The 20,900-nt window shown below is 59.5% G+C and overlaps 1 protein-coding gene across 1 annotated transcript; it reads left to right on the plus strand.

Annotated features, from left to right (window-relative positions):
- The first annotated feature begins 1,184 nt into the window (after positions 1 to 1,184).
- Positions 1,185 to 14,806, plus strand: SYT3 (synaptotagmin 3). The gene is made up of 11 exons (XM_059665328.1): positions 1,185 to 1,299; positions 1,933 to 2,064; positions 3,723 to 3,888; positions 5,298 to 5,820; positions 6,845 to 7,232; positions 7,847 to 8,065; positions 10,462 to 10,582; positions 11,157 to 11,328; positions 11,428 to 11,560; positions 13,305 to 13,373; positions 14,712 to 14,806. The coding sequence occupies exons 3-10, from the start codon at positions 3,738 to 3,740 to the stop codon at positions 13,368 to 13,370; spliced, it is 1,773 nt and encodes a 590-aa protein (XP_059521311.1). The 5' UTR covers positions 1,185 to 1,299; positions 1,933 to 2,064; positions 3,723 to 3,737; the 3' UTR covers positions 13,371 to 13,373; positions 14,712 to 14,806.
- Positions 14,807 to 20,900: the final 6,094 nt, after the last annotated feature.

A 20,900-nucleotide genomic window follows, 5' to 3' on the forward strand; every position in this document is an offset into this window, starting at 1 on the left:
CAGAGTCAGTGGGGATTATTACCATTAACTGCTATTAATACATCAGTGACTATTTCCTGCTTATTTTAAGAAATAGTCATTCCCCTGGCTGGTGTGTTCAATGGTTAGAGCGTCAGCCTGCACACAGAAAGGTCATAGGTTCGATTCCAGTCAAGGGCTCCTACCTAGGTTTCAGGTTCGATCCCCCACCCAGTCGGGGCATGTTTGGGAGGCAACCAATTGATGTGTCTCTCTCACATCAATGTTGTTTTTCTCTCCCCCCCCCTTCCCTTCCTCCCTTCCACTCTCTCTAAAAATCAATAGAAAAAAATATCCTCGGGTGAGGATTAAAAAAGAAATAAATATTCATTAAGCACCTACTGGGTGTCCATCCTTTTCCAATACTGACTTTCCCTCTAAAACCTCTGGATCCCTTTGGAAACAGGTTTATTGTCCATATTTTCTTTTTTTTAATTTTAAATATATTTTTATTGATTTCAGAGAGGAAGGGAGAGGGAGAGATAGACACATCAATGATGAGAGAGAATCGTTGATCCGCTGCCTCCTGCACGCCCCCCACCGGGGATCGAGCTACAACATGGGCACGTGCCCTGACCGGGCATCGAACCAGGACCTCCTGGTTCATGGGTCGACGCTCAACCACTGAGCAACACCGGCCAGGCTATCCGTATTTTTTTTGATGAGGAGATTGGGGCTCAGAGCAAAGCGCGAGATGACAAAGGCGGGAGCCGACCCAGCAGGATTCGAACCCAGGTGCCTGCTCGGCATCTCCACGCGGGCTGAGACTCCACCGCTGGCGCCCAGGCCCCGCCTCCCCTCCCACCGCGGCCCGCGGGGCTCCTCAGACTGAGGTCCCGGGTCCTTGCGGGGGAGGGGGCAGTGGCGGCGGGGACGGGGTCGGAGGGGCGGGAGGCGTGGATGCCTAGATCAGAATGGAGGCGGGCGGGAGCTCCGGACCCTGGGTCCTGGGAGAGGAGGTGGCTGGGCTCCCCGGCTCCTCTGTTTGAGAGAAAAGGGGCTGTGGGCTGGCACCCCTGGATCCTGGGGGAACAGAAGGTCCTGGCGCCCGATCTCTGGGTCCTCTGGACGCGCACTGGGCCCCTGACGCTTCGGTCCGGGGACCTCTCCCTCCTTCCTCCCAGCAGCGCGCGATTTCGGCTTTCCAGCCGCAGGTTCAGGGGAAGAGGGGGGGTGCCGGGGAGGAGCGGCGGACCTGCGCCAGGAGCGGGGGGAGGAGCCGAGCGGGCACCGCGGCGGGCGGCGGGCGTGCGGGCTGCGGCGGCGGCGGCCGCGGCTCCGGTGAGTCCGCTCCTCCCTCCCCCGGGCCACAGCCCCCGCCCCCGCCCCAGCCCCATCTTTGGGGGCCGCCCGGGCTCGTGGGGGCGGGGTAGGTGCAGAGACGCGCCGATCTTCCACCGGGGAGTGGGAGTGCTGCGGCGCTCGCTGGCTGTCCCGGGGGAGGGGCAGGTGGCCCTGGAAGGGGGGGGGGGGCGAAACACCTGGGTGTACCCCAGCCTCTCTGGCCGACCCCCTGGGCTTGGGGGATCGTCTATCCACTCCACGGCCCCTAAGGACTTGGGACTCCGAGGCCGCTCTAGGTCCCAGACTTCATTCCTGTCCCCTGCGGTGCTTTGGGACCCCAGCATCTCCTACCCCCCCCCCCCCCACCTGCAAAAAAATTCCCAGCCTCTGCAGCCGGGAGAGGCATGAGGGACTTCAACTCCCAGTAGCTCCTGCAGCGCCAGGCCTATAAAGTTGCTGCAGTGCGAGCCCAAGGCCTGCCGGGAATTGTAGTCTCAACGGGAGGTGGGGGCCCGGAGGTGGGAGGGGGTGGCTGGATCTGCCCGGGGTGCCCTGGGGTCAGCAGCTGGCCTGAGTAGGACAAGAGGTGAGGCTCGGACTTAAGCTTCTTCTCCCGGCCACGGCCCTCAGATCCGGCACCTCCTCTCACCACCTGGCGCGCGCGTGGGGACGGGTCCACAGCCCCTGGCCCGCCCTCCAACCCCCATGGGCTGCCGCCCGCCGCCTCGGCTGCCACCCAGGAGCCGGCAGGGATAAGCGCCGGTGAGTGTGCCCATGCCTGCCTCAGAGCCCCGGCCTGTGCAGCATCCCCACACCTGTCTCCCCTGCACGCTCCTTCCAGCCCATCTCTGATGTCTGGCTCTGAACCATGTGTCGCTATGTGCCCTCTCCCCACGTCCACCTCTTTCTCCCGGTCGCCTCTCTTGTGTGCTCCCGCCTCCAACCTTCCTTCGGGACCCGTGTCTGTCTGCCCAGCCCTCCTCTGGATCCTTTTGTCCGGCTGTGCTCTCTGGCCATTATCTGTCTGTCTCTCTGCACACCATCCATTCTCCTTCTGCTGTTTCTCTCTGAGGTCCTGCTGGCCACAGTCTGCCTGGCCCTCATCACTGCCCTCTGTCTGCCCATCTCCCACACTCCCGTGCATTGCACAGCTCTGTCCATCCCAAGTCTCCGTCCCCGACTTCTGTCTGTCTATTCATCTGTCCCTCTCTTCTGAGCCCCAGCGTGCCTTCCCCATGGTCTCCTACCCATGTCTTCCCCTTCCCCTCATATCTCCCTCTCTCGGCTTGGTCCCTGTCTCTGCATCCTGCAGCTCCATCCCTCCCCAACCACCACCACACATAATCATCCCGTCTCTCCCTACCTCCATGCACCCCTCTCTCTTAGTCCTGTCTCTCTGTCTACTCCGATCTGGCCTCCTCTCCGTCCCCGGGGCCACGCCAAGCCCTTTCCCACCCTGGACAGTTGCTCATGCTGTTCCTGCTACTTTGAATGCTTTTCCCGACTCCAGCCCCACTGGCCCGCTCCATCTCATCCTGCAGGTCTCAGAGAGCTCCCTCCCCCGATGACCGCCCGCCTCCTGGTTCCTGGTTCCTTGGTTCCTTCTGCTGTTTTTTCTGAGATCTGTGTGTTGTTTATGTGTCTACGGATTTGTTTACTCATTGTCACCTCTCAGTGGGTTGTGACACCAGGAAATGAGGGAATGCGTGAGGTGCGCTCATTCCGGCTGGATCTGCAGCAGTTGGCGTAGTGCCTGGCATGTAGTTGGTGCTCAATGAATGTTTGTTGGAAGTATACGAATAATGAATGACTATCCCTAAATTCTGTCTGCTCACCTCTGCACCCCTAATCTTTGTCTCCTTGTTTGCTCACCCCTTTATTTGTGCATCCTTAACCTCCGCCCCTTGTGGCCTTCCCGGTCTCTTCCTCCTGGTCCATTTGTCCCTATCCTGTCTTCTTGGCCACTCACATCCATCTCTGTCCCTTGTTTGTCAAACCCTTGTTACTATCTTCTTGCCTGTCCACCCCTAATTCCAGTCCTCCCGTCCATCAGTCCCTAATTTCCTTTTCCTTCTCCACTCATCCCCAATCTCTGTCCCCTTGCCCATCAGCCCCCAATCTCTGACCCCTTGTCCATCAACCCCCAATCTCTGTCCCCTTGTCCATCAGCCCCCAATCTCTGACCCTTTGTCCGTCAGCCCCAATCTCTGTCCCCTTGTCCATCAGCCCCCAATCTCTGTCCCCTTGTCCATCAGCCCCAATCTCTGTCCCCTTGTCCATCAGCCCCAATCTCTGTCACCTTGTCCATCAGCCCCAATCTCTGTCCCCTTGTCCATCTGTCTTTTCTCTTTCCACACTTACCCACTCTCTCCCCCATCTCGTTCCCCACCTGCACCCTCGCCGGCCTGTCCCAAGCGCAGGACCCACAGGTCACCATGTCAGGAGACTACGAAGATGACCTCTGCCGACGGGCACTCATCCTGGTCTCAGACCTCTGTGCCCGGGTCCGAGATGCCGACACGAGCGACAGGTGCCAGGAGTTCAACGACCTGCGAATCCGGGGCTACCCCCGGGGCCCCGATGCAGGTCAGCACCCCAGCTGTCCCCCCAGCCCCTGCCTCCGCCTCCGCAGACCCTCTCAGCTTTCTCTTCCCTGTGGGGCTGATTCTGCTTAGAGTCCTGCCTCCATCCTGTCCGCTGCTGGTCCCCCCAAACTCTGATCCAAGGAGCAGGAGCTGTGTGGTCCATTTGACCCCTGACCTTGTGGAGTTTTGCCCTAGCCCCCCCCCCCCCCCACCGTGCTGCCGCATACCCCCTCCAGTTACCTTTGTGCATCTCGAATAGTGCATGCGCGGGTTCAAATCCCACCTCTCCCAGTACTAACTGGATGGCTTTGGGCAAGTAACTTGTCTGTGCCTCAGTTTCCCCATCTGGACAATGGAGACAGTGTAAGTGACTACCCCATGGGGCAGATGAGAGACTCACATGATACAACACACGTGAAGAGTGTAGCCAAGCTGGGTGCACAGTGGTCATTCCATCAAGGTGGGGAGGTTCTCATTAAACACCAGCTGTGTGGCAGGCAGCCCGCGAGGTCCCGGGCCTGTTCCATCGACGACGCTCAGTGGCCCTTCGTGGTACATATGATCCCCAGGGAAACGGAGGCTCAGAAGGGTGAACTGACTTGCCCCAGGGCACCCAGCTCCAAGGCAGCAGGGTTCTCAGAGCAAGGACGGGCTGATGAGGGGCCTGTGGAAGCACTTCTGGTCCTGGGAAGCTTGCTGTGCGCGGGGCAGACCGGCCAGGGCACAGCGCTGCGGGGCGAGGCCGAGGCCTGCAGCGACTTGCTCGGCGTCCCACACCCGTAGGCGGAACAGCCAGAACCTGACCCCGGGAAGTCAGGACCAGCCTCAGGTTCAATGACCTCCTAGGAGGACCCACAGAACTCAGAAAAGGGGTTCCACGCAGGACCGATTCTCTCCTCTCCGGCAAATGGGGGATGCAAGGCTCAGAGTGGTTAAGGCAGCTTCTCAAGGTCACACAGCAAGCGGGGGTGACCCCTGACCTGCCTGCCTGTGCCATGCACTCTTTTTCTCTTTGATCGCCTCTGAGCATTTGGGGGGACCTTGGTCCTGTTTCTGGGGGTGTACCCTCTTACAGAGAGGCACTGTGTGCTAGTAATCAAGAGAACACAGTCTGGAGACAGGCTGCTGAGTTCAAATCGCAGGCTTGTTGTTTACTTCCTGTGCAGCCTTCTACAAGTCACTCAGCCTCTCTGTGCCTCCGTTTCCTCATCTTTAAAATGGGTATATAAAATACCCGCCTTGTAGGGTCATGGAGTTTAAAATAAATAATATATGTAAGTTGCTTAGGACAATGCATGGCAAATACGAAAAAAATTTACTTTTTAATTATTTTTTGAAGCTTAGCTCTTCGGGGAGATAAATTGTGACCCCCGCACCCTGACCCCTGCCCTCTGTGCCCGCTCTCTCTAGACATCTCGGTGAGCCTGCTGTCAGTCATCGTGACGTTCTGTGGCATCGTCCTCCTGGGCGTCTCGCTCTTCGTGTCCTGGAAGCTGTGCTGGGTGCCCTGGCGGGACAAGGGCTCGGCCGTGGGCGGGGGCCCCCTGCGCAAAGAGCTAGGCCCTGGGGTCGGGCTGGCAGGCCTGGTAGGCGGCAGTGGGCACCACCTGGGGGCTGGCCTGGGTGGCCACCCTCTGCTGGGGGGCCCACACCACCATGCCCACGCCGCCCACCACCCGCCCTTCGCGGAGCTGCTGGAGCCAGGCAGCCTGGGGGGCTCGGACGCCCCTGACCCCTCCTACTTGGACATGGACTCCTACCCAGAGGCCGCGGCCGCTGCAGTGGCTGCTGGGGTCAAACCGAGCCAGACGTCTCCTGAGCTGCCCTCAGAGGGAGGGGCAGGCTCTGGGCTGCTCCTGCTGCCCCCTAGTGGTGGCGGTTTGCCCAGTGCCCAGTCACATCAGCAGGTCACCAGCCTGGCGCCCACCACCAGGTGAGACTGGTTGATGGGCTGGGGGTGCACTCTGAACGTCTGCTCCTCCTCTGTGTCTGTTTCCCATCCTGGCTCTCCTGAGCCCTGGGGGAGTAGGGGGTTTGGGGTGTGGACTCCTGGATCCTGGGGATAAAGGAGGCGGGGGGGGGGGGGGGCCCGACTCCTGGGTCAGGGAGGGGAGGGGGCGGAGCCTGGAGTCCTTGGGCCTAAGGGAGAAGGGGGCTGGAGGTCTGCTCTCCCGGAGCCAGAGGAAGAAGGAGGCTGGGGGCAGGACACCAGGGAGGTGGAAAGAATGAGGGTCAGGACACCCCCCCCACACACCCCCACCCGCAAGACCCTGAGGCAAAAGGCAGTCCGCAAGGGCTGAGTGCTGGGAACACAGAGGTGGGACAAGCCCTGCCCTCATGTCATTCACAGTCCAGGGGAAGTGGCCCCAGTGGGCTGTCTCGGCCCGGCCTGGCCAGCCAGGCCAGCGCTGCAGTGAGGCAGCTCGGGGAACTGCGGCTGTGATATAGCTCGTTGACTGAATTGTGGATGTTGAGCCATCCTTGCATTCCGGGGGTGAATCCCACCTGGTTGTGGTGGGGTTAATGCAGGTTGAATCTGGTTTGCTAACTTTTGCATCTATGAACATCAAGGATATTGACCTGTCATTGTCTTCTTTTGACAAAAAGGAAAGACGGGTTAGGGAGAAGGGCAGGGCAGGGTGGAGGGGTCCGGGCCGTGCAGCCCCAGGGGTCCGTGGGAAGGTATCTGAGTCACCAGCTGGAGGTTCGGAGGAGGCTCCTGGAGGCCGCTGCCCAAGCAGGTCGGGGCTGGAGCCAGCTTCGAGAAGGGGTAACCCCGTCCCCAGCACTGAGGGGAAACTGAGGCCCAGAGAGTGCACGTGAGCAAAGGTGGGGGTTTGTGACCACCCCCCCACCGGCTGTGGGGTTCGGGGAGGAGGCAGGGAGGAGTGTCCCAGATCTTCAGATGCAAGATTCAGAGCCACCCACCACCCCTTGGTCTACCCACCCCCCTGCAGGTACCCAGCCCTGCCTCGGCCCCTCACCCAGCAGACCCTGACCACCCAGCCAGACCCGGGCAGTGAGGAGCGGCCACCCGCCCTGCCCTTACCCTTGCCGGGCGGTGAAGAAAAGGCCAAGCTCATCGGGCAGATCAAGCCGGAGCTGTACCAGGGGACTGGCCCCGGCAGCTGGCGCGGCGGCGGGGCCCTGGGCTCCGGGGAGGCCGGCGCGGGCGCACCCTGCGGCCGCATCAGCTTTGCCCTGCGGTACCTCTACGGCTCCGACCAGCTGGTGGTGCGGATCCTGCAGGCCTTGGACCTCCCGGCCAAGGACTCCAACGGCTTCTCAGACCCCTACGTCAAGATCTACCTGCTGCCTGACCGCAAGAAAAAGTTTCAGACCAAGGTCCGGGCGGCAGGCTGGGCACTGGGTCCCCCTGAGGAGGGGCTGGGGGCCTGGACTCCTGGGTCTGAGGGAGGAGGGGCTGGGGGCCTGGACCCCTGGGTCAGAGGGAGGAGGGGCTGGGAGTCTGGACGCCTGGGTCTGAGGGAGGAGGGGATGGGGCCTGGACCCCTGTGTCAGAGGGAGGAGGGGCTGGGGGTCTGGACTCCTGGGTCTGAGGGAGGAGGGGCTGGGGGTCTGGACTCCTGGGTCAGAGGGAGGAGGGGCTGGGGGTCTGGACTCCTGGGTCAGAGGGAGGAGGGGCTGGGGGTCTGGACTCCTGGGTCTGAGGGAGGAGGGGCTGGGGGTCTGGACTCCTGGGTCAGAGGGAGGAGGGGCTGGGGGTCTGGACTCCTGGGTCAGAGGGAGGAGGGGCTGGGGGTCTGGACTCCTGGGTCAGAGGGAGGAGGGGCTGGGGGTCTGGACTCCTGGGTCTGAGGGAGGAGGGGCTGGGAGGCTGGACTCCTGGGTCTGAGGGAGGAGGGGCTGGGGGCCTGGGGGGCTGGGGCCTGGACTCCTGGGCCTGGGGCGGAAGGGCTGGTAGGCATGGTGTCTGTCCGCCTGCCCCCCCCCCCCAGGTGCACAGGAAGACCCTGAACCCCGTGTTCAATGAGACGTTTCAGTTCGCGGTGCCCCTGGCCGAGCTGGCCCAGCGCAAGCTGCACTTCAGCGTCTATGACTTCGACCGCTTCTCGCGGCACGACCTCATCGGCCAGGTGGTGCTGGACAACCTCCTGGAGCTGGCGGAGCAGCCCCCGGACCGCCCGCTGTGGCGGGACATCGTGGAGGGCGGCTCGGTCAGTGGCCTCAGCCCTGCTCCCTCCTGGCCCTCGACTTCATCACCTTTTAACTCTGGACCCCGGAGTTTTCTCTTAATGTTATTTTATTGCCAAATATTGCCAAGCGCACGAGAAAGAGTAGAGAACGGCCCCTGCCCGCCACACGTAGTCAGTAGGAACGTCTGGCCGGGGCCCAGGTTTCCCAAATTCACAGATGCCCAGGCACCCCCAGGCAGCTTCGCCCCAACTTCAGCCCATGACCTCATGACTTCTGCCCTCTGACCTCAGATTCCTGACCCGCCAACTTCCTGAAGCCAGAGTTCTGGCTTTCCTTTTCCTTTCCTTAAAAAAAAAAATGTTTTTATTGGTTTCAGCGAGAGAGGAAGGGAGAGGGAGAGAGAAACATCAATGGTGAGAGAGAATCACGAATCGGCTGCTTCTTGCATGCCGCCTACGGGGATCGAGCCACAACCCAGGCACACGGCCTGACCGGCACTCGAACCCTGAGCCCCCGGTTCCTGGGTGGATGCTCAGCCACGGAGCCACGCCACCGGGCCGGCTTCTGTTCTTCCAGCCTCCTTCCCCTTCCCATCCCCAGACTTCCTGAGCCCCCAGCCCTTCGGATCTCTGAACACTTTACACCCCCAGCCCCTGACCTCCAAACTCTCTCATTTAACCTAATCCGGTTTCTTCCGAGTCTCCACCCGAGTCCTAATAGCCCATCCCCCAGGCCTTAGACGGCCGGGATCCTAACGCCCTGACACCCACCCCCCAGGCCCCCAGCATTCAGATTGTAGGACCCACCCCCCCCCACCCACTGGCCCCTTCCTCATTTCCCATGAGCCTCAGCTTCTGGAGCCTCATCCTCCGGTATGCCCGCCCCTCCCCAGCCCCCTCCTAGGTCCTTGGGTGTCCCGATCCCTTCCTCCTCCCAGCCTCGGCCCTCTCTACCCCAATCTGGGGACCCCCACATTCCACTCTGGAACCCTGGAAGCTGTGTGTGTTGGGGGGGGGTGAGCCTTGTCCTCACACCAGGGGAGGGCTGCTGCCCACATGATGGCCATGCTCGGGGCCCTTGCTTCCTCTGGGCCTCAGTTTCCCCGTATGTACAATGACAGTTGAACGGGTGCCCATGGCTCTGCCTGCAGCCCCTTCACGGGGCTCTCCATGGTCGGTTCGCTCAGCCCAAGCCCAGCCGCTGAGAACCAAGTGCCTAATTCCAGGGTCCCTGTCCCCAAGGCCCCCATCTGTCCCTCCCCGCCCATACCCGCCCCCCCCCACCCCCGTCCTAACCCCACCCGAGGCCTCTCCCTGCATCCATCTTTGTCTCCTGTGTCTGTCATTCTCATTGTCTCGCTCCCTCTGTCACTCAGGGTCTGCACTCATTCATGTGTTCATTCATTCTGCCAACAACTGGGCCCCTCCTGCAGGACCAGGAGCCGGGCACCCGAGTCCGCTGTCGGGCCCGCGCGAGGGACAGAAGGAGGGTCTGCTCAGGGCTGCCTGGGCTCTGGGAGCTCGAGGGAGGAGGTGACAGCTGAGCGTGAGGATTGAGAGGAGGGAACAGCCTAGGGCAGTGGTCGGCAAACCACGGCTCGCGAGCCACACGCGGCTCTTTGGCCCCTTGAGTGTGGCTCTTCCATAAAATACCGACTTCTGCGCATGGGCCACGAAGTTTCAATCGCACTGTACCTGCGCGCCCGCACGTGGTATTTTGTGGAAGAGCCACACTCAAGGGGCCAAAGAGCCGCATGTGACTTGTGAGCCTTGGTTTGCCAACCACGGGCCTAGGGCAGGGCCTGGAGGGGGGGTAAGTGGGGAGTCCAGGAGCCGAGGCCCAGGTCAGTGTGGCTGGGAGGCCAGGCGCCCAGAAGAGCCGCAGGCAGGCGGGGAATGGGCCCGGCCAGCTCCGGCCGCTGCCCTGTGTCCGTGTGTCCGCGTGGGAGGGTGTGTCCCCGTGTCCTCGTGGGAGGGTGTGTCCCCTTGGAGCCTCCCTCTGGGCCTGGGAGTGCCGACTGGCTTCTCCGCCTGTGTCTTCTCGGCCTCTCTCGCTGTCCGGGTCCCTGTCCCTCTCGCTGGGTCTCCATCTGCCTGGGTCGCTGTGGGTCTGTCTTTCTAGCTGCAGCTCTCAGCGCTCCGTCTGCCTCGGTCTCTTCCTCCCTGACCTCCCTCTCCGTGTCCCTCCCGAGCTCTGCCCACTCCCGCCTCCTCCCATCTGCCCGCAAACCGGCCGTGACCGTGGCCGTGGCGGGCAGCTGCGCGGAGTCACCAGGTGTGGCCCAGCGTCAGACTCAGTGGACGGACGGGAAACCCGAGTCCTGGCTGGACACCAGGGAGGAAGCCCTGGGGGCTGGGGTGGGCCAAGCGTTGGGGAGACTGAGGTAGGGGGTCGCTGACCCCGTTTCCCACGGCAGGAAAAGGCGGATCTTGGGGAGCTCAACTTCTCACTCTGCTACCTCCCCACGGCCGGGCGCCTCACCGTGACCATCATCAAAGCCTCTAACCTCAAAGCCATGGACCTCACCGGCTTCTCGGGTGGGTTCTGGGGCCAGGGTCCGAGGGAGGGGGGGCTGGGGGCCTGGACTCCTGGGTCCGAGGGAGGAGGGGCCGGGGGCCTGGACCCCTGGGTCTGAGGGAGGAGGGGCCGGGGGCCTGGACCCCTGGGTCTGAGGGAGGAGGGGCTGGGGCCTGGGTGTGAGGGAGGAGGGGCCGGGGGCCTGGGTCTGAGGGAGGAGGGGCTGGGGCCTGGGTGTGAGGGAGGAGGGGCTGGGGGCCTGGGTGTGAGGGAGGAGGGGCTGGGGGCCTGGACTCCTGGGTCAGAGGGAGGAGGGGCTGGGGCCTGGGTGTGAGGGAGGAGGGGCCGGGGGCCTGGGTCTGAGGGAGGAGGGGCTGGGGCCTGGGTGTGAGGGAGGAGGGGCTGGGGGCCTGGGTGTGAGGGAGGAGGGGCTGGGGGCCTGGACCCCTGGGTCCGAGGGAGGAGGGGCTGGGGGCCTGGACTCCTGGGTCTGAGGGAGGAGGGCTGGGGGAGGAAAGGCTGGGGACCCGACCCTTGGGAGGAAGGGGCCTCAGAGAGAAAGTGGGGGTTCAGCGCTCTCCACGCCCACCCCAGACCCCTACGTGAAGGCCTCTCTGATCAGCGAGGGGCGGCGCCTCAAGAAGCGGAAAACCTCCATCAAGAAGAACACGCTGAACCCCACCTACAACGAGGCGCTGGTGTTCGACGTGGCCCCCGAGAGCGTGGAGAACGTGGGGCTCAGCATCGCAGTGGTGGACTACGATTGGTAAGGGCGCGGGGCGCGGGGCGCGGGGCGCGGGGCGGCCTCGCCCTCCCTCCTCCCTCCCCGGATGCTCACGCCCCGCCCCCCCCCCGCCCCCCCCAGCATCGGCCACAACGAGGTCATCGGCGTGTGCCGCGTGGGCCCCGACGCCGCCGACCCGCACGGCCGCGAGCACTGGGCGGAGATGCTGGCCAACCCCCGCAAGCCCGTGGAGCACTGGCACCAGCTGGTGGAGGTGAGTGGGCGCCCCCCCCCCCCATCCCGCCTCCTCCCTGTCACCCTCGCTGTGTGACTCGCAGCCGGGGCCCAGCCTCTCTGTGCCGCTGCCTCCGCCGCCAGGATCTACCTATCGCACCGACTCCGCGAGTTACTGCAGGACCAGCGCCTGCCTCTCAGCGAGGTTCGCACACCGTCAGTTTTTAATATATTTTTATTGATTTCAGAGAGGAAGGGAGAGGGGGAGAGAGAGAAACATCAGTGATGAGAGAGAACCACCTATCGGCTGCCTCCCGCACGCCCCCCCTGGGGACCGAGCCCGCAACCCCGGCACGTGCCCTCAGCTGGAATCGAACCCGGGACCCTCCAGTACGCAGGCCGACGCTCCATCCACTGAGCCACACCGGCCGGGGCGGGCGTGGGTGTTTTTGCAAAGCCGGGTGTGAACATCTGTGGATGGAGGTCCACGGGATGGGGACCGACACCTCCTTTAATGAAGAAGAAAAGAAAGTCATGGAACAGGACAGAAGGCCCAGGCAGTACCCGCTGTGAGGATCGCGGGGTGAACTTGTTTCCGGTCCTCTGGGCTGTGATCCAAAAAGTTCGGCCTCCTGGAAAGTAGAAGGAATGCGGCTGGGGAACGGGGCTGCCCCTTAGGGGGTCCAGGAGGGCTCCCAGGAGGAGGAGGCGTTGGTGAGAGGGGCCTGGAGGTTGAGAGGGAATGGGCTCAGCGGAGGTTTGACGGAGAAGGTTGCAGGGAGCGGGCACCTGGCACCCTAAGAGGCTGAGCGGAGACCAGGCCAGAGGCGGGAGGAGGGGCAGGGACAGCATTCCTGGTCCCCGGGGTGATGGGGCGAAGGCCGGTCACGCCCGCTCTCTGCCCTCACCCATGTCGCCTCCCTGCCCGCCTGCAGGCCTGGACCTTAAACTGGCCCCCGGTGAACCCTCACTGCGCTCTCCGCCCAGCCCACCCCCTGCCCCCGCCGGCCTGTTTTCCGGGGAGAGGAGGGGTGTAAGCGGCTGAGGTGCAGCTCAGATTGGAGTTTTCAAAAGATCCGGCTCTAAGGCCGACAGATGGCAGCGACGCCCTCCTGCTGGCACCCTCTGGTCTCACGCCCTCACTCCTCATTCATTCCACTGGCTTCTCCGGGAGCTCCCGTGGCCGCGCTGGGGGCCAGAGAGGCCGCACCCTGACTCCAGCCCATGGCTCTGGGCCGCCCCAGAGGTCTTTCTCCCCCAGAGCGGACCCTGCCCCCTCTCCTCACAGCCCCCCCGGGCTCCCCAGCGCCCCAGGGCAGAGTCTCCCCCCCCCCCAGTCTGCCCCACTCACCCCATGGCCTCGTCGCTCCTCACATTCCCAGGGGCCTTATCTTTTCTTTTTAAAATATATTTTTATAGATTTCAGAGAGAGGGAGAGAGCGAAACATCAAGGATGAGAGAGAGAATCGTTGATCGCCGCCTGCACGCGCCCCGCTGGGGTTTGAGCCCACAACCTGGGCTGTGCCCTGACTGGGAATTGAACCTTGACCTCCTGGTTCATAGGTCGGCACCCAACCACTGAGCCACGCCGGCCAGGCCAGTGACTTTATCTTTGTGCCTCAGTTTCCCCGTCTGTAAAAGAGGGCTGTCATTCCACTCGCCCCATCTCTGCCGAGCTGAGTGCAGAGCACCGACTGAGGACAGCCGGCTGGTCTCCTGCTGATCCTTAGTGACGGCTTTGCCTCTGCCCCGCCCTCCTGAGCCTTCTGAATTTTCCGTTTCAGGAAAAGACTCTGACCAGCTTCACAAAAGGTGGCAAAGGATTGTCAGAGAAAGAGAATTCAGAGTGAGGGGTAAGGGATCCATATGAGAGGGGGGACTTGGGGTCCACACTTCTGAGTCTGAGGGAGGAGGGCTGGGGGCCTGGGCTCCTGGGTCTGAGGGAGGAGGGGCTGGGGGCCTGGGCTCCTGGGTCTGAGGGAGGAGGGGCTGGGGGCCTGGGCTCCTGGGTCTGAGGGAGGAGGGCTGGGGGCCTGGACCCCTGGGTCTGAGGGAGGAGGGGCCGGGGGCCTGGACCCCTGGGTCTGAGGGAGGAGGGGCCGGGGGCCTGGACCCCTGGGTCTGAGGGAGGAGGGGCCGGGGGCCTGGACCCCTGGGTCTGAGGGAGGAGGGCTGGGGGCCTGGACTCCTGGGTCTGAGGGAGGAGGGCTGGGGGCCTGGACCCCTGGGTCTGAGGGAGGAGGGGCCGGGGGCCTGGGCCCCTGGGTCTGAGGGAGGAGGGGCCGGGGGCCTGGACCCCTGGGTCTGAGGGAGGAGGGGCCGGGGGCCTGGACCCCTGGGTCTGAGGGAGGAGGGGCCGGGGGCCTGGACTCCTGGGTCTGAGGGAGGAGGGCTGGGGGCCTGGACTCCTGGGTCTGAGGGAGGAGGGCTGGGGGCCTGGACCCCTGGGTCTGAGGGAGGAGGGGCCGGGGGCCTGGGCCCCTGGGTCTGAGGGAGGAGGGGCCGGGGGCCTGGACCCCTGGGTCTGAGGGAGGAGGGGCCGGGGGCCTGGACCCCTGGGTCTGAGGGAGGAGGGGCCGGGGGCCTGGACCCCTGGGTCTGAGGGAGGAGGGGCCGGGGGCCTGGACCCCTGGGTCTGAGGGAGGAGGGGCCGGGGGCCTGGACCCCTGGGTCTGAGGGAGGAGGGGCCGGGGGCCTGGACTCCTGGGTCTGAGGGAGGAGGGGCCGGGGGCCTGGACTCCTGGGTCTGAGGGAGGAGGGGCTGGGGGCCTGGGCTCCTGGGTCTGAGGGAGGAGGGGCCGGGGGTCTGGGCTCCTGGGTCTGAGGGAGGAGGGGCTGGGGGCCTGGGCTCCTGGGTCTGAGGGAGGAGGGGCTGGGGGCCTGGACTCCTGGGTCTGAGGGAGGAGGGGCTGGGGGTCTGGGCTCCTGGGTCTGAGGGAGGAGGGGCTGGGGGCCTGGACCCCTGGGTTTGAGGGAGGAGGGGCTGGGGGCCTGGACCCCTGGGTCTGAGGGAGGAGGGGCTGGGGGCCTGGACCCCTGGGTCTGAGGGAGGAGGGGCCGGGGGCCTGGGCTCCTGGGTCTGAGGGAGGAGGGGTGGGGGCCCGCATTCCTAGTCCCTGGGGTGTGATGGAGCCACGGGCAGGTCAGGGCCGCTCTCTGCCATCACTGACATCTTCCTGCCCATCCTGCAGGTCTGGCCTAAGCCCGGGATCGGACCAGGCCCCTCAGGACCCCATTCCTTCCTGCCCGGACCATGAACTCATCTCCTCGAAGCCATAACGTCCGAGCTGCGTGGTGCGGGCGGCCCTGGGCCCGCCCATCCTTCTCCCCCCAGGAGGCGGGAGGGCGGGCGGCCCTGGGCCCAGCTCCCTGTCTGTTTCAGGGCGGGGGCATTCAGTCTCCACTGTGTCTGTCTGTCCTTCCCTGGGGCTCCCCTTCCAGGCAAGGGGCCGTGCATGTCTGGGGGACCCCAGCCCCCCAAACCCTCCGTCTGTCTCTCTGTCTCTTGCTGTTTGTTCAAGACTTGGTGTCCTGACCCTCGTGTTCACCGTGAATGTCAGCGGACCAATCCTCCGTGTCCCCCCAGACACACACACACCTGGGTCTACCCCTCTGTGCGCCACCCCCCGCGTCTGGCCGATCCACCCACTGCTGCTGCTATCAACACCAGAATAAACACCGTGGGTCTCACTCCGCCCGGGCTCCTGTCCTCTCTGGGACCCGGCAGCTGGGCCGGACATCCTGGCTCCGGGTGCAGACAATGTCCCATCCCCTTTGGCAACTGAGTGGGTCTCTCTGAGCCTTAGTTTGTAAATGTCCCATTGGCCAGGTTCGCTAAGATCTAGGACACAAAATGCAACCCAGACCACCATGACCTCCAGCAGGACTGGAAGACCTCTGTCTGTGGCAAGTCTGAGCGTACAGCGGATTTCAGGCACGGCTGGATCCAGGTGCTGAAGGACTCTGCTTAGCTATTGGCTCTGTTCCCAAGCAAGCCTTTGCAATGGTAATAAGATGGCCTTTTGGAGCCCCGGGCTTATCCTGCTGCCTCCGTCATGATGCCTTCAGCTGCGTTTCCAATGGCAAGAGCTGAAATGATAGCGACTGCTTTTGCCCAAATAACAAACCTTTCAAAGACACAGTGTCCCCGGGTTGGCTTCTCTGAGATGCGGTCTGCCTTCCCGTCCTGAGTACAAGCAGTCTTCACACTCTGTTCTCACAGGGAGGCAGCGAAAACAGGAACTGTGGACAGGGTCTCCCCTCCCTGTCGGTCTGTTTTTCTCCCTAGAAGCGTTCTCCCTGCTTCTCGCTCCCCAGAACTGGGTGTGACGGCCACCCGCAGTTGGAAAGCCGTCTGGGGAAGTGAGCATCTGTCTTTCCAGTCTCTATCGGGGCGTGTGGGCCGTGTCAGCGATTAAGTACAGAGAGGGGAAGGATGGGTGGGTAGGAAATTAACAACACCTGCTGTAATCGCCCTCAGGCCAGGTAACTTCAGAGGAAACAAAGTCAGGGTCTCTGATTGGTTGCACTTGGATCTTGGATGACCACTTCTGGCCAATCCTGTGTCCAGCTAGCAAGCTTGCTCTTGGGCCAACCCCCAGCCATGACTGACTTCTCCTCCCCTGATCATCCTACCAGGGATTGGCTCAGGCTCCCCCAAACCCCCTCCCCTGCAGGACCTCACTCTTTCTTTTTTCTTTTTAAATATATGGTTATTGGTTTCAGAGAGGAAGGGAGAGGGAGAGAGAGAAACAGAAACATCAATGATGAGAGAATCATTGATCGGCTGCCTCCTGCACGCCCCCTACTGAGGATCGAGCCCGCAACCCGGGCATATGCCCTTGACCAGAATCGAACCCGGGACCCTTCAGTCCACAGGCTGACGCTCTATCCACTGAGCCAAACCAGCCAGCGAAACCTCACCCTTTCTGGCCCAGCTGGGAATTCATTTCCTGCAGTCGTATGGTCTTTAGTAGAGAACATAAGGGTCCCTTGATTGACAGCCCCAACAGAATCAGATGGCAGTAGACAGGGACAGTCCTTCAAAGCAGTAAATGCCCCAGTCCATGCCGCTCTGGGCTGCCTGGCATCAATCCACACGCACTTGCCCAATAAACACCATCTCAAAAAGTCCTACCATGAAAAATGGTCCAACCACTGACTTCGTCCTCGAGGGCGGCTGTAATAAATGGCCATGCCAGCTGGCTGAAGACAACAGAGATGGATTCTCTCAGAGCTCTGGAGGCCGGAGTCTGCCGTCACGGCCTGAGCGGGGCTGGCTCCTTCCGAGGCTCCAGGACTCCGTCCGCCTCTCTCCCAGGCGGCCCTGGCTTGAGGATGCATCTCTCCAACCTCTGTGTCTGTCTGGCCTCCCGGGTGTCTCTCTCTCGCATCTCCCCTGGCCTTGCTCTGTCGATGCACACGCAACACGAAATTTTTCATTGCACTCTAGGAGTCCATGTACTCTCTTTTCTCAAGGAGCAAGCTGCACTCTTCAAACCCGAATAAATGTCAAGGTTATCAAGGTACAATATCATTTGTCAAGTGTAGCTTAAGGGTAAACAGGGCAGCCGATTAGGATCCGCAAGAATTGCAGGTTCATTTTAACCCAATAAAAATCTTGAAAATAGACATAAGAAGACATTGCGTCATGCCAAAGACACTTGCCCTTTGGATTAATGTCATACTCGCCCTGGCCAGGGGGTTCAGTTGGTTGGAGTGTTGTCCCGTCCCATTCACCTAAAGGTTTTAGGTTCAATTCCTGGTCAGGGCACATACCCTACCAGAGGCAACCTGTCAGTGTTCTCTCTCTCTCTCTCTCTCTCTCTCTCTCTCTCTCTCTCTCTCTCTCTCTCTCTGTCTCTCTCTCTCTCACACACACACACACACACTTCCTCTCTCTAAACATATCCTCAGGCGAAGATTACAAAAAATTTATATTGCCTGGCCAATTGTGTTCAGTGGATAGAGCACCAGCCTTTGCACGGAAGGGTCCTGGGTTCAATTCCAGGTCAAGGGCATATACCTGCCTGGGTTGCAGGTTTGATCCCCATCTCCTGTTGGGGCACTTGCAGAAGGCAACCAATAGATGTGTGTCTCTCACCTCAATGTCTCTCTCTCTTTCTCTCTCTCTCTCTCTCTCTCTCTCTCCCCTCCCTCTCTCCCTCCCGCCGCTCTCTCTAAAAATCAATGAAAAAAATATCCTCGGGTGACGATCAACAACAAAACATTTTTTTAAAAATATATTTTATTGATTTTTTTACAGAGAGGAAGGGAGAGAGATAGATAGTTAGAAACATCGATGGGAGAGAAACATCGATCAGCTGCCTCCTGCACATCTCCCACTGGGGATGTGCCCGAAACCCAGGCACATGCCCTTGACCGGAATCGAACCCAGGACCCTTCAGTCCGCAGGCCGACGCTCTATCCACTGAGCCAAACCGGTTTCGGCAACAACAAAACATTTAATGTCATACTCTACTGGTTTCTTGGGCATTTTGCTAGTTTACTTTTTTTAAAAATATATTTTTTATTGATTTCAAAGAGGAACGGAGAAGGAGAGAGAGCGAGCTAGAAACATCAATGATGAGAGAGAATCATTGATCGGTTGCCTCCTACACGCCCCCAACTGGGGATTGAGCCCGCAACCCAGGCATGTGTTCTTGACCAGGATCAAACCAGGGACCCTTCAGTCCGCAGGCCATCGCTCTATCCACTGAGCCACACCCATAGGGCGCTAGTTTACTCTTTGTAATCTTTGATGGTGCCACCATCGTCAGCAAGAGTTTATCTGGTATGCAAATGAGCTTTGAAGTCAGGCCTAGATTCAAATTCCTCCTCTGTATATATTAGTGCTGTGAGTTTGGGCAAAATTTACAACCTTGCTATGCTCCAATTTCTTTAGCTGTAACATAGAAAAAAATGCCTACTTCATAAGAATGTGGTGAAGATGACATAAAATAATGTAATGAGACACTAAGTGCAGTGTTCAGCATACAGTAACACGACTCAGAAATTAGCTGTTAAGCCCAGCCGGTATGGCTCAGTGATTGAGCATCGACCCAAGAACCAGGAGGTCATGGTTCGATTCCAGGTCAGGGCACATGCCCGGGTTGCAGGCTTGATCCTCACTCAGTAAGGGGCATTCAGGAGGCAGCTGATCAATGATTCTCTCTCATCATTGATGTTTCTCTCTCTCTCCCCCTCTCCCTCCCTCTCTCTGAAATCAAGAAAAACATATATTTTTTATTTAGCTGCTAATATTGATAATAATGGTGATTATAATTGCTAATGATTATCCTATTATTAGAGTATGTTTGCTCATTAGGAATCTCTGTAATCACTTTACTATGGACTGACCGAATATGTAAGTATCAGCTGTTCCAGAAGGGAGCAAGATGTTTGCGCGCAGGGAAATGTAACAGGACAATATTTCTACCACCAGTTTGCTCTGAAGAGGCATATGCTGGTTGCAGTCATCCCTACGTGTCTTATTTTTTTCTACTTTTCTCTTATAAGGCCACCAGTCATTGGACTTGGGGACCATTCTAAATCCAGTCTGATCTTATCTGGAGATCCTGAACTGCATCCACCTTGAAAAACGGTTTAATCCTATATAATAAAAGACTAATATGCAAATTGACCGAACAGTGGGATGACAGGTCGCTATGATGCGGACTGACCACCAGGAGGCAGACGCTCAATGCAGGAGCTGCCCCCTGGTGGTCAGTCCTCTCCCACAGGGGGAGTGCTGCTCAGCCAGAAGTCCGGCTCATGGCTGGCGAGCACAGCGGCGGTGGCAGGAGCCTCTGTGGCAGCGCTAAGGATATCCGACTGCTGGCTTAGGCCCCTAAGGGCTCCTGGACCGTGAGAGCGCGGGCCTGGCTGAATCGTGGGACAATACACACAACATAAATTTACCATCTTAGCCTTTTTTTTTACATTTGTGGGTTTTTAAAAAAATATATATTTTTATTGATTTCAGAGAGGAAGAACGAGGGAGAGAGAGATAGAAACATCAATGATGAGAGAATCATGGATCGGCTGCCTCCTGCAGGCCCCACACTCGGGATCAAGCCCACAACCCGGGCATGTGCCCTTGGCTGGAATCGAACCTGGGACCTTTCAGTTCGCAGGCTGATGCTCTATCCATGGAACCAAACCAGCTAGGGCCCATCTTAACCCTTTTTAAGTGCACCGTTTAGTAGTGGTAAATACATTCACATTGTTGTGCAGCCAATCTCGAACTCTTTTCATCTTGCAAGATGGAAACTTTACACCATTAAACAATGACTTCCAATTTTCCCCTCCTCCCAGCCCCTGGCAACCACCATTCTCCTTTCTGTCTCCATGAATTTGACTGCTCTAGGTATCTAAGTGGAATCATATAGTATTGTCTTTAATTGTAACAAATGTACCACACGAATGCAAGGTGTTAATAATAGGAAGGATTCGGGTACAGGGTTCCATTATACCCATTGAGTCATTCGATTTTTCTGTAAACCCAATGTTGTGTCGTAAATCAGCGAATGAAATACAAGATGCCTTAATGAGCCAATTAATTAGGAATCGTTTCTTGCTCGCGGTCCAGAGGGAGGTGGTTCTTCCAAATCTCTGAGCAACACATACAGGAAGTTTCCCGTATTTATACATTTCGAGCTTCTTTGTCTGCAGGTTTTACAAAGAGCTCTGCGTGAGTTATTGTTACAGACAGTTTGTAATCTTGGATACATAAAGAACAAACATTTGGCATAAGAATATGGGAATTATTATCAGTGTTAGTCCATTACATTAGATGGCTAGTTTGCAAGGTCAGACAGTTAAGTTTTTATCTTTTTTCTATTATTCAAACTAAAAGAGTTATTTTCTAGAATAAGAGACTGTCTAAAAAATGACAGAGTTGCAGAACAAGGGACTATCTAACAGTGGCAGAGAATTCAAACAGCAGTTTTATTCAAGAGGGAGGTTACTATGCTTCACCCAAAACTAAAAGTCTGAGTGTTTTTTTTAAATCGTGGGTAACAGATGTCAGTCAGGCAAACAGCAGGTGTCCGTTACACGGGTCCATAGCTGCAGAAGGTGTCCTCTCTAATAATAGTTTGCACGTCTGGGAGTGATGATGGAGACTAAGAGAGACGATACAGGTGGTTGGGTTTTTTTGGGTTGTTTTTTTTAAAACAAATAACCCTCTTTTTTTAAAAAAAAATTTTTATTGATTTTTTACAGAGAAGAAGGGAGAGGGATAGAGAGCCAGAAACATCGATGAGAGAGATCGAACAGCTGCCTCCTGCACGACCCCCACTGGGGATGTGCCCGCAACCAAGGTACATGCCCTTGACCGGAATCGAACCCGGGACCCTTCAGTCCGCAGGCCGATGCTC

The sequence above is a fragment of the Myotis daubentonii genome, chromosome 15, assembly GCF_963259705.1.
Source record: "Myotis daubentonii chromosome 15, mMyoDau2.1, whole genome shotgun sequence".
NCBI lineage: Eukaryota > Metazoa > Chordata > Mammalia > Chiroptera > Vespertilionidae > Myotis > Myotis daubentonii.

What these genes read in the sequence shown, in the direction of transcription:
- SYT3 (XM_059665328.1), top strand. Translation starts at nt 3,738, where the DNA reads ATGTCAGGAGACTACGAAGATGACCTCTGCCGACGGGCACTCATCCTG. An exon ending in AGCCTGGCGCCCACCACCAG is followed by an intron (nt 5,821 to 6,844) that starts GTGAGACTGGTT and finishes ACCCCCCTGCAG; the next exon opens with GTACCCAGCCCTGCCTCGGC. An exon ending in GGACCTCACCGGCTTCTCGG is followed by an intron (nt 10,583 to 11,156) that starts GTGGGTTCTGGG and finishes CGCCCACCCCAG; the next exon opens with ACCCCTACGTGAAGGCCTCT.